General features: G+C 33.8%; 3 protein-coding genes across 3 annotated transcripts in view; 1 reads left to right on the plus strand and 2 right to left on the minus strand.

The window, feature by feature from the left end:
• LOC127698854 (aftiphilin-like) overlaps positions 1-13,494 on the minus strand; it is a 538,231-nt gene that overhangs the window by 434,524 nt on the left and 90,213 nt on the right. The gene's annotated exons all lie outside the window — the stretch shown is intronic.
• On the minus strand, positions 6,408-10,061 carry LOC127737153 (uncharacterized). Its single transcript, XM_052247686.1, has 2 exons — positions 10,013-10,061; positions 6,408-9,498 (listed from the first exon to the last, which is right to left on the minus strand). Exon 2 carries the CDS (start codon positions 9,483-9,485, stop codon positions 6,408-6,410), a length of 3,078 nt encoding a protein of 1,025 aa, XP_052103646.1. The 5' UTR covers positions 9,486-9,498; positions 10,013-10,061.
• Positions 10,152-13,494, plus strand: part of LOC127698863 (endoplasmic reticulum membrane-associated RNA degradation protein-like) — a 35,520-nt gene continuing 32,177 nt past the window's right edge. Inside the window, exons 1-2 of the mRNA XM_052202564.1 lie at positions 10,152-10,399; positions 12,914-13,064. Of these exons, the coding sequence (XP_052058524.1) occupies positions 12,923-13,064 (142 nt within the window). The 5' untranslated portion in view covers positions 10,152-10,399; positions 12,914-12,922. The remainder of the gene's footprint in view (positions 10,400-12,913; positions 13,065-13,494) is intronic.

Consider the following 13,494-nt stretch of genomic DNA (forward strand, 5'->3'; position numbering starts at 1 on the left):
CTCATTAACACAACGAAATAGGTTCAAGACAATGAAACACAGAAGACTTGCATTAACTTGCAGATGCTGAAGGCCTCACAACCAAAATTACCTTAAATGAGGTGTATTCTTTATTTTTGTCCCAGTAGGTTTAAAATGAAAAAGCAGAACAAAAAGCACAAAATTGAGAATAGTGCAATAAAATAACTCACCACACTTCACTTTCGGTTTCTACTTTTTTCAGAAAAGCTGCACGGGATCAATTCTTTAGACTTCCAAAACTTATCCTTGTGCAATGTATCGGCGATACTTCGACGACAACGTTGTCAGCAGAGATGTTTATGACGTCGATGAATGATATTAGCGCAAGCGCAACGTTTTCTCGGATTTTTTTAATGTGTTATCATTTTCGTACATGGTACATTCATCATACCCCACCTTTTATAGTGATGGAGGAGTCCGTCCTTATGTATGCTCGTGCGTTCGTCGTTCTGATCCGTTTTTTATCCACAGCTGCTCTTGAACTGCTAGACAAAAAATTGTGAAACTTTGACTAAATATTACTGAAATTATTTACTTTTGCACCTATTATTTCATTTTATCATCTGAATAAATTTTGGGTTTTACTTTTGGATGACATCATCTACACATTATCGTAAACATTTGCTTTACCTCATAAACCCCTTATCAAAATAAATGAAACTTTCGCAGAATCTCAACCATATAATGATATTGTACATTGTACTTTCTAATTGTTTTTTTAGGGGGATGGGGGTGGAAGGGGGCACGAATTATTCTTTGGGTTTCCCCTAGTAAAGTACGGACCTCGCCATTGCTTTAATTTGAGGTTACCTATATTTTTTTATCTGTAACTCTTCTTAAACCCCTTATTACAATTTATTTAACTTTCTGGCAATCTTAATCATATAATTGGATTTCTTATTTTCTTATTTCATCAGAATCATTTTGAGGTTTTCCCTGCAGCCAATAATGGATTTTGCAAGGGGTAGTGGTATCATTTTTCTAACTCTACTTCTAGTTTTTATAGAAATTGAAAAGATACATATTGCTTGTTTCTTTTCCTGAGTTCATCCCCGGATTATTTTATTTTATCTTCGATAATCTGTGTAGTGTTGTGTGGACTGTTTTGTTATATCTTCGATAATCTATTTAGTGTTGTGTGAACTGTTTTGTTATATCTTCGATATTCTGCGTAGTGTTGTGTGGACTGTTTTGTTATATCTTCGATAATCTGTGTAGTGTTGTGTGGACTGTTTTGTTATATCTTCGATAATCTGTGTAGTGTTGTGAGGACTGTTTTGTTATATCTTCGATAATCTGTTTAGTGTTGTGTGGACTGTTTTGTTATATCTTCGATATTCTGTGTAGTGTTGTGTGGACTGTTTTTTTATATCTTCGATAATCTGTGCAGTGCTGTGTGGACTTGTACGTTGGTTTTCTTTTCGTCATTGTGTTACTCTGTTTTACGTCAACTCAAGTTTTTTGTGCATTTTTGTTGCCTTTTCTGCTTTATAAACCATTTACCCATAGAATCAAAATGGTATTCAACAGTGGCAGATTCAGGGAGGAAAAGGGGTGTAGAGGGCGTACATAATCCTTCGGTATTTTAATTTGGTCAAGTTCAGGAAAACGCTAAACTGCCAAAACTTTTAGAAGTGATAACCTAAATATAAAAATAAGGATTGCAAATGAGACAACTATCCACCAGAGACCAAAGTACATGTATGGAAACAACTGTAGGTCGACGTTCTGTCTTCAACAATGAACAATTCCCGTACCGTATAGTAAGCTATAAAACATCCCGGAATAACAAAATGAATCCCATTCAAACGAGAAAACCAACGGCCTGATTTTCACTAAAACAATTAACGAAACACAAATATGGCAAACAGTGAACTCTCAGGATTATATTGGTGTATAGGGTTAATTCGTTTGTGATATTGGAAAGGTCATGGCCATATCATATGTATAAATAATCTGGTTTCTGGACATTGATATCGTAAAATATCAGCCTCTATCCCTATGTAAACCTTTTTGGCGAAAGTGTGCAGCGAATGAACTAAAAAAACTTTCCATTGTTTAGAGCGGCTGATAATTTACTATTTTCACAGAAAACCAGATAGTCTGTCAAACGTACTCTGGTCTTCTTTTCCACTCATTAGATAGTTTTACGCTTGGTTGTCCTAGTCCAACCTTCATAACCTCTGCATCATTTTCATCTTGCATTCTCTTCTTTACTTCCTTTCTTTCGTTGTGACTTGACAGGCTTTTTATATTTTTTTAAACTCTTGTCGATTGTTTTAAAATGCTTCTGCACCTTCTTTGTAACTTGATTGGAAACTGAAATTGTTTAAACTTCTAGCATATGAGGTCAACAAAAAAGAAGAAAAAAAAAGAAAAAACAAATATTGCAGTTTATTACATTTGATTAAAACTTCAGGTTTTTTTTTATTTGACATGGATCATTCCACTTACTCTTTTGGACATTCACTTAGAAGAACGAAGAAGTTTTCATTTCTGATGCCTAGTGAAAGATCGAAGTACCTGTTATAAAAATCAAAATACGAGTAAAACTTGGGTATGTGGTTTTTTTTTCAACTTTGTTTTCCTGCAACGATTGATTAGTTCAGGTTGCACATTAATTTGCATTTTTTACGTGTTTGCTTCTGTTTTTAACGTAAGGTAATGTAGTTTCATCTTGAGATTTTAAAGTTGATTTAATATTTCACTCTACAGGTAATTTTTATTTCTTTTGAAAATACAAGACATAATTAAGTGACAACAAATCATTTATTCAAACTAGATTAATCCAGTTTTACAACGCAGCAATGATTGCTGTTTGTTGCTTTAACTCTCACGGGAATGCCATTTAAAACTATGAATATACTCAACGTATGTGTAAGATATTGATAATCCCTTTCTTCATAACGCTCGTACTTATCAAGAAGATAACGCTCGTACTTATCATGAAGATAACGCTCGTAATTTTTACGAAGAAAAGGATTATGTATATGGTTAGTCTATAAAGGTATGTACTCAAATTTAGAGCGAGGGGTTTGCCCCGAGCACTTAATTTCATAGTATATACCTTTTCATAGACTATCCAATTTAGCACATATTTACAACTCAGGTAAACTTTTAATTGGCCTATTGGTAGTTTATTTTGACTGACTACTTTTATCACAGGCGTTTGTAAAACAGAGTTCATTAACAAATTTTCATGTTTTGAAAATTTACTCAGTGACAGTGATTTACCTGATTGCATAAAACAAAAGTTGGGAAAATAGCGGTTTATATTTCAATATCACATAAAATATGTGATTCTGAAAGGCCCTTGACTTCATAATGAAAAGATGGTAGCTGCTGGTGTAAGTATGAATATTGATATAAAGCAGTGTCTTACTACATGTTCTTCTTTTCGTGGTAAGATGACAAAATAAATAGACAAAAAAACTGGCATATATAATTAAATTGCAGCAGAAGCTTTTCAAGTTTTAAAAACATTTTTTTTTCAATTTCACAGTAAAACTAAAGCTATAATAGATTTGAAAAATATACTAAATAGATATATGTTATATATGATGTGGTTCATAAGTGTTTCTCGTTTTTTATATAGATTAGACCGTTGGTTTTTCCCGTTTGAATGGTTTTACACTAGTAATTTTTGGGGCCCTTTATAGCTTACTGTTCGGTGTGAGCCAAGGCTCCGTGTTGAAGACCGTACTGTGACCTATAATGGTTTACTTTTATAAATTTTGACTTGGATGGAGAGTTGTCTCATTGGCACTCATACCACATCTTCTTATATCTATATGTGCCCATAGATAGTCTAGCGGATAGGTATTATTAAAAAGCAACTACCAATAGATCAAAGATTATAGGTTTTTTTTGTATTTCAAAATTTCAAAATAAGAACTAAAAGCTTTATCAGAATGTATATATAGGTGGCACATTCCTATCAGACATTACCACAGTTTTTAAATTCATGATATGGATCAAGTTTCTTGAGAACTTTTTAAAAAATCACCACCAAGTAGCCTTAACTTCCTTTCACAAGGTTTCATAGTACATACTGTTTTACTTTTTCATGTACACAATAATTACATGAATGAAAAATTACCTCAATTATAAGATAGTGTTGTACGCTAATCAATGTATCAGGACCATATTTGTTATTCTTTATTTAAATGATAGAATCTTGCAATTGTCAAAAATATTTTTAAAACCAAAGATTTTAATAGCAGGATATATGAAAATCAATGTGAAAACTAATTACATTGTCTTTTAATTTGGGACACCATTTTATTCCAAAAAAGCCAGTGGTAATTTTTGTTTTCAATATCTTGATTACGATACAATGAAATCTTACCCTTGTGGTACATAGTTACTTAGTACAAGGACAAAGTATGTACTATTAAAAACTAAAAGGCAAATTCATGCAATTTGATTGGACGAGAAGTTACGGTAAGTATGTGCTAACATTCCCTTACAAACTTATCGTAAAGTGCTACGCTTCGGGCTTTAAATATTCATAAAACACGATCAAGTATTGTCTAACCTATACTTATCCTCATATGAGCTGATACATACGAGCACGGCCAATTAATATAGGTCTGAATTTTAATCAGATTGCGAATCTGTGATCGACAAGGTTGTTTGCTTGACGTGTTTATGTGTTACATTATAAACTGGAATTCAGTAGGATCCAGAATCCTCCTAGTAAATATTTTTATTTCAATTTCTATAGGTATCTGATCATTATACTTAATAAAATCTAGGAGTCGGTTTCACAAAAAAAACTTACCGACTAAGATTGATCGTAAGTCATGAACAATTCAGTATACTTACGATCAATCTTAGTTGTAAGTTTTTTTGTGAAACCGACTCCTGTATATACAAATCAGAATTGTGAGTGTCTATATATGTCTAGCTCCAAATCGTCTCGAGTCTATTACTGAATCAATTCAAAAGAAAATATATAAAATATCTGTCCAATTCTCCAAATTATCCTTTCTATGTCTCTTTAGATACTCATACATGCAGACTATATGACTAATAAAGGAACAAGTCGGCGTGAAGATGAGCAATTGTTTCACATAGGAATGCAGACTGTCTATTAAAGAAAAGCGACTGTCAAACATAAAAAAAATTGATGCCATATTCAGAGGTCGTTTTCAAATTATGTGCCTAAATCAAGATTAGTGTATCTAAGTTGGTCATTTTGTATGAAGCAATCCTTGATTTGTTCGTTAAGGTTAATAAAAAATGTTCTTGTAATAGATAAAGAAGTGAAAGAAAGATTTCTGTAATTAGAAATTTAAAATTTCAAATGTGATGCATCTGCCGTATGATTCAAAATACGGTTATATAACCTTTTTCACGGCAACTAAAATTGTGAATATTTACTTTTAAAACACGCAGACATAAAGATTCGGAACATATGAATCCATGAAGATTTGACGTTAATTTGCTTCAGGAGGGAGCAAGGGCGAATAAAGAAGTAGATCGAGCATGCAGTCCTAGTTTTATGTGCAAATGTAAGTCAGGGAAAACATGGTTTATTTAAAAGTAGAAATACGCATTGAATTAGCTTTCAGCAACTGCTAGTACTTTATGTTTATTTTTGCCTTTTTCCCATGGTTTTTATGCTACGTGCCGATATGATGAGTCCAGCCCTTTTCGGCCAACTGATTTTTACAGTTTGTTCTTATGCTGTACTGTTGCACCACTGTTCTAGTATAGGGGAGAGTTGAGCGCTCACAAACATGATTAACACTACCACATTAGTTCAATCTGATTAATATTCAGATCTATCTTAACTCGAATGCTCGTATATATATATATATATATATATATATATATATATATATATCATATGAGGATAACGAAATCAGAGATCTATATTTTAATTAGATTGACATTATTTATGTGTCTTTCCCAAGTCATGAGCTTAAAAGTTGGAGTAGCTATTTGCCACAATTATTTTCGTTTATTATTTTTAGCATGAACCGGTCCGTTGATTATTTCACATTTTGTCACGACGGGGTTTTTATTGCTTAGTTTACGGTATTGGTTTTGCTCATAGTTGAAGGCCGTACAGTGACCTATATTTGTTTACATCCTCGTCCATTGGTTTCTGGTGCATGGATAGTTGTCTTATTGTGAATCATACCACGACTCGTTATTTTTGTGTTAGCAGGAATTAAATATTTCTGAATTAATGGCAATATGAAACAATTGTGTGTTGATGGAACCCTTGGAAATATTCTTGTTTTATTACTGCAACACATACTCGAAAGGTATTTAAATCAGCAGCGACACGTGTCTTGTAGGTTTGCTCTTTTTCACACAGTTGATATGGAATAAGAAAGATAGGATACTTTTAATTCTTATTCTATTTTTTATTTTTATTGCAATACACATCCTGCTGCAGCTAACATTTTAGGATTTCCTTCAATCTTTTTCTCATATTTTTGTCTTCGACGACCCTGTCTGTTCCCACCTCCTCTAGCCTCAGAACCCAACAAAAATGCCATTGGATCAATCAATCCAAACTCATCCTGCATGAAATCGTCCATGCTGAAGGAAGCTTTTTCGGTTGAATGGTCGAGAGTAACGGACCAATCAGGAACATCTGTTGTACTTAAGTTGATTTTCCACTCCAATTTAGGAGCCGTGGATTCATCTACCGAGCCTGGTTTAATTATATATGTATACCCCGCATATCCACAGTGCTGACACGCTGGTTGTGCTTTTGAACATTTGTCACACTTTGGACAGTGCCATTCGTTTTCTTGATTGCATTTACCACATACTTTACAATGCCAGGTGTCGCTGGGAACAATTTCTGAGCTACAGAAAGAATAATAAAACTTAGAATCTGAATTTGAAGCCAGGTATTGTGCAACGCTAATGTTCTGGCTGTCTGGATTGTAATCCGAATGTCTGGCATCAGCAATTTTCTCTAAAATATTACATCTTCTAGACAGCTGATGCTCTAGTTCACTAACATCTAAACATTTATAATTCAAATAGTCAGCGAAACATGGATGGAAATCAGTACCATCCAGACAATTACATTCGGAGCCTATTCTAGGGTTTATTTCTGTTATTGTTATATTTTTTCGTAGTTCTTCGCACTTGTTCTTTAAAAGTATGTGATTTCTTTCCAAAACATCTATGATACTATTACGTCGGTCAACTGACAGGTTAATGGATTTTCTGTGTCTGTTGTCAATTTCTAAATTTCTATATTTCCCCAAGGAATCTACCGAGATGTGATAGAGCAAAAACTCATTTATATCTTTGTTCAAAATTTTAACGCTTGGACATGCTACAGTAATCTGTGCTGCTATACGTGAAAGTTCAGAGACTACACCCCCTAGCGCCAAAACGTAATCCTGATAACATCCATGTTCGAAAGGGAGAAAATTGTCTCTTGGTTGCCAATCGTTTCTGTCTATGGCGCTGGTATTTACGAGTCTTTGGCAGAATGTAGCTGGACTTCGTATATTTATAAGTAGCAAGGCTTCGTTCTCGGAACACTTGAAAAATGTAAGACTTTCAAAGGTTCGGAAATCTACATCCAATCGCAGCTGTCTTGAACATTCGAACTTTTCCATTTCATTGATTATATCTTGACACAGTTCTTCCGTTAATTGTTTCTGGCGGGAAACCGGGCAAATATTATTTGAAAATGAAGGCTTATAATCGAACATTCGGAGCGACATAATATATGTGACCGGATTAGTAGAGACCTGAAATTGCCCACTCCAGGTCGACACAATGTCTTTGATGCCATCGGAGACCATGAATATAATATTATGGGGAAGATCATTGTCTACTTCCTTCTCAAGAATACTACTTGTGCTTTCTTCTGACGAATGGTGTGAATCATTGTTACTATTTTCTCCCCCGCCACACAATTCCTTATATCTCTTCCTCATATCCTCGACAACTCCTTCTGCGAAGTCTATTGATTCGTCATTTGGAAAGTTCATCGTGGTCGACTCGATTAGACCAAACCTACACTGATCGGCCAGACTCAGTATTCCATTGACTGTCATATTGTATCCGTCTATTGTATCCTTTGATCGAGGCAAAGTAAAGCAGAATGAGTCATAAAGAGAGTTGCATTTGAATGCTTTCATGATCTTCATTACAAACGCTTGCCTATCAACCTTTGTTTTGATATGAAGAGGAGATATGCCATTACATTGTACAGACTTATCCGAAATTTCATATTCCTCACCACTACCAGAATAAGAGCTGTTGCAGTAATATTCTTCGTCATCAGAATAATTACTCGCGTCATCACTCAATTTATCTTCAGTATTCCCTATTGATTTATACCTCTCTTTAATTTTATCACTTTCCACATTCTCAAAAATGGTTGTTACCTCTTTGTCGTTGTTTTCATACATTTTTTCTTGTCCCTTTGCATCTTGTTCTTTCATTGCAGCAGGATAGTTTGTTTTTACTTTTTTTGTTGCTTTCATGTCTTGGTCTAGGAATGAATCACCTTCACATGAATCACTCTCACACGAATCACTATCACTCGAATCGGTTAGGCGTGTTTGTTTTGTTGTGGCTGATCTGTGTGTCGAGCCGACAGATTTTTTAGATTTTATGCCTTGAGGCAGGTCACCCTGAGAATTCTGCGATATAGTGCTGTCAGAAAGTTGACTACTTGCAATGCTTGTGTTTGATGACGAAGAATCGTATTCAAAAGTTGTGCTTGTTGACAAATTACTTTCAGTGACCGTGCTTGCTGAAGAACGATTACTCACTTCTGATGTGCTGTGTGTGCTCGTTGATGAAAAATCGTTTTTAGTATTCTCTGGTGTTTTGCTTGGAGAATACAGCCTTCTGCTGGATTGTTCTGTGGTTTTGTGAGTGACTGTGCTTGATGAAGATCGATTACTTTCTGATGATGCGCTACATATGCTGGTTGATGAAAGATCATTTTCAGAGTTGTTTGGTGTTCTGCAAGGAGAACGCAATTTTCTGTCGGATTGTTTTGTGTTTTTGTGAGTGAGTGCAATTGGCGAAGAGCGAATACTTTCTGCCGATGTGCTAAATGTGCTCGGTGATGAAAAATCATTTTCAGAATTGTCTGGAGTCCTGCAACTTTTTGGGGTTAAAAAAGGAGCAGTCGACTTGGTAGAATTTTGTTTGAATGCATTTTCGATCCATTTCTTATTATCCAATGATTCACTGCTCGAAGAATTATTTGTCTTAGTAGATTCTAAACTTGGTGGATTTAAGTTACCACAACTCGGTGGATTTGAGTTATCTCGAGTTGCCGGGTTCGAATTATCACCTGCATCCGCATCACAAATTTGCCATGAATATGACCCATCGTCTGGCCACGTAAACTTTGAAACGGAAGAGTCGTCATGGAAATGCAAGTCCATGCATTGCTTTTTTGCTGGAATAGAATCCTCTTGCGAAGCACTCGGTTTTGTCTTTCTTCCTGCAGACATCTATTTTCGTTGACTAAAAAATTAAGAATTTGTGCTAATGTGTTTGTTAGAGAAATCTTTTAAAATAAATGTTTAGTTTTTCTTCTCTATCGATAAAAAAATATACGAGAACACTAATTGCGGCGAACTCGATAACCTTGTTGTGTAGTTAAAAAAAGGTCTTCTTTAGGTTAATTGACCCCCCCCCCCCCCCCCCCACTCACCATCATGCCGATGCGGGTATATCATTTAATCTTTTTGTATTGAAAAAAGACAATGAAAATGATCAAGACCATATCAGAGCGTTCACAATCGCAACCCCCCCCCCCCCCCAAAAAAAAAAAAGAAAGAAGAATTAAACTAAAACAAAAATACACATTAAAAAAATATCATATTATTCAATATCTTTCAGGTCCAAGAAAGTTTTTATATGAAGGGTTCCTTCTCACTCTAAAAAATATTTAGACTTTAACAAATAAATTATATCGTATAATTTAAAACTACGATTCAGATGTTATTACAGTATCATTGTTCTTCAATAATCTCACCTTCCTACATCTTTCTTGAAGTTGTCATCACTACCTTTTATGGTCATCGACGTCCCTTGGATGTTTGAAATTCCCGCCAAAATTAATACACGGAAACTGACGTTTGTACCGTCACGGACTCAATAATTGTTGACGCCATGCGAAATGAAAGTAGACTTTTTTTTATTAGAAGATTTTTTTTTTAAGGCAATCTTGACAGCGCCGCACAGAAAGTGAAATGCAGAGAATAAGCTGACGCAATTTATGATTTGTTTGCTATAATAATTAAATCACTTTAATATATAATTTATGGAAGCCACAGTTCCAATAGCTCATCTACTTGCAAACAAACATGCATTTGTGACTGAGTTGCCAGGTGACAAGAATATTATCCTACAAATATTACAGGTACAGCTATGTTTGAGTTATTTGATCTGTAAGTTATGTCTTAATCTGTTAGTCATGTTAGTATGTCTTTTTCCATATATTTGATGACGGCTAGTAGATTAAGTGTTGCCTTTTCCCCCCTTTTTTGAAGTTCCAAGTATCATATGCAACTATTCCAGCCATAGTTATGTTCGATAACTCTGCATGTTACTGGTTTAATTAGGATTATGTAAAATCAGGAACATATATATTGACGGGACTTGACACTACCTAATTGTAGCTGATTTTATCGTTGGGTCATAGGTAACAAAGATTCGATACGGAAACGGACATGTGTTAAAAACGTACTCGCTATTATCCCAATAATTTCTGATAATATCAATAAAATGTCATTCAAACTAGTTTTACAGTGATGCCAGTGTATCAAACTTGTATTCTGTCACTTCAAATTTGTTATAATCGCATTCATTTTATCACAGAATGGTACAGAATGCAAACAGGGTAATAAAGAAATGGCGCCGATTGCCTTCCCAAATTCAAAAACATTATAAAACACTTTACATCAAATAAATCACACTTATTTTGGTAATTTTATATGACAAAATGTATCTACTTTATGATAAAACTTGTATTTATTTACAATTAGAATTATGTGGTTAATTTATTGAGCAGTTCCATTACTGTTTTTCAGTCAGACGCCACCAAAATCTATAAATCTCGCGAAGTCTCTTGGAGTCCGAGATTTTATCAATTTTATACTGAAAAGCCTATCAGATTCATTTCCCGTTAGATATACTGTTCCCAGGTAAAATTTACTGGTTACCCGTGTGATGAATGATTTAGAAAATTGATAAAATATAGACATTTCATCTCAGTTAACATCCATTCGAGGTTATCTTTTATCAATTTAAAATAATATCATTAAACAATTTCATTAAGAATCGGACAAAACTAATATACATAGGTCTTGTCAAAACTTACACCGTGATCAGGTGTCGTGTTTGTTTTCTTTGATTACGTCTGTGTTATGACTGAATATCTCCTTAATCTAGCTATGCATTAGGGTATTATTAGAAAGACAATTACATATCAAATCAAATTGTAATTTAAACACTGAAATTAAATTGAATTTTCCACTTTCGAGTTATGTCCTTCACCGGAAAAGTTTGTCAATTACCAGATAGTGGGGATCGCCTGTATCCTTGCTTTATTAAAGTTCATCAAGTGTCTTTGTGATCGTCATTATGCATGATAAACTTGAAATAATATTTGTTCCGTAATTACTTAGTCACAATTCCCTAATGACAGCAGTGCTAAATATCAATTATAAGAATTTAATTTACCGAATCATTCGTGCACTATAGCATTATTATTTTTTCAAAAAGTGGCTCAAAATAGGAACGGAAGTGAAGACACCCCTAAACGCATGAATGATGTTCACTAAAACCAAAGTTTTTGACGGAAATGCAAAGAACTTGAAAGTTGTCTATTAATTGCATGGAAGAAATTAATGTCCAACATGGTCTACGTTTGAAAATTAATTAATGGCCATTTTTTTTCGTAACTTCGAAATTTTATCAAAACAAACAAAATGAATCCACTTTCTCAAAAAGAAACAATGTTTGATTCTATGCTGCTTTAAGGTAAAACAATGTCTGAAAATGAAGGCATCCATTAGTTATTTAATTTCCATCGTAAAATTAATATCTAAATGAATACACGCCATGTCGATGTTTACTTTCAACAGCGGCTGCAATTTTCAAAATATTGCTAACAAATGCCAAAATGTGAACTTTTCAATAGAAATTTGAAGCAATATGTTTATTTGGTTTTTGATTTCTTTGAACTAAATATATTGTCGACCTTTTTAGGGGTTGGAAGGATATTAGTTGTGAAAATTGAATATGTAAGAAGGTCCCATTGCAATTTTATCGAGTTTTAACAAAGAAGTTAATGGAGGCTGTGTGGTTATAGCACCTCAATTTTCAAACTTAATTTGAAGCAAGAAGTCATATTTCTGAACTGAAATTTAGAACATATTTACATATTTAATTGTAAATTAGAAAATTCTTAAAAATGCGAGGTTGGAAGGTAAAATACACAATGTAACAAAAAAGTTATGGTCGTTTAATTTATGAAACCTGTTCATTTTCATTGATAAAACTATCAGCCATTAATGATATACAAGTGAATAGTAAAATTCATGTGATGACCGCGATAGTTGGATATAGGTATTTAGTGTTATATTGTTGTCCTGATGTCTGTACATAAAAAGTTTGTTTGTGGTAACCGATCCATGTCTCACTCTCTTGTCTGTGTGTGATGACAAATCCATATCTGAGTTTCATGTCTTGGTGTGGTCTACCCACCTTTGGATGGGATACTCAGTAAAGCATAGATGTAGCAATCTCATAGGCTCTGGTAACTTGTGTGAAATTCTAAATACATATACAAAAAGAATAAGATGCCAAGTCTTGTTATTCACACTTCACAGCTTTGATTCCAGTCTTTTCATTCTATGTTTTATCTCTTTAGAATTATTAAATGGCTGAGTTGCAGACCGCATTGTCACCAAGGGTCAGGAGGTTGATCACAGAGGTTGGGGTTCATAATGAATCAAGCCATGTTAGATTTTTGTCATCATCCAAGATTATAAGCTGGGATATTTTAAGACAGGTTTTACCAGGTATTTAATCAACTTTATTTAAAAAAAAAAGATATAAGTAAGTAAGTAAGTAAGTAAGTAGATCATTTATTATAGTGACATGTGTACATTAGTATAAATAATATTACATATTAATAAGACAATAATTATTTAAAATTACACCCGGCCCATTGGACCTATAAGTATCTTTAAACTTAATGTTCATATTTTCAATAAGCAAAATTAATGTAAATTGTTACTTGTAAAGAAGTTTTTTCCTTTTACAGAAAAATAAATTCAAATATTTGGCTGTTTGTCTTTGATGAAATGTCATCAAATTAGCAAATGTACTGCATGTATCATTAATGGAATTACTGTCAATGTTCACTGATTTAAATAGCATGTGTCTCATATTATTGTAAGTTTTACAGTATAGTAAGAAATGTTTCTCATCTTTGACAGTTCTGTCGTT

This window comes from Mytilus californianus, unplaced genomic scaffold, assembly GCF_021869535.1.
Source record: "Mytilus californianus isolate M0D057914Y unplaced genomic scaffold, xbMytCali1.0.p SCAF_4, whole genome shotgun sequence".
Classification (NCBI taxonomy): Eukaryota; Metazoa; Mollusca; class Bivalvia; order Mytilida; family Mytilidae; genus Mytilus; species Mytilus californianus.

Coding starts and splice junctions, on each gene's coding strand:
- LOC127737153 (XM_052247686.1), bottom strand. CDS start 9,485: ATGTCTGCAGGAAGAAAGACAAAACCGAGTGCTTCGCAAGAGGATTCT.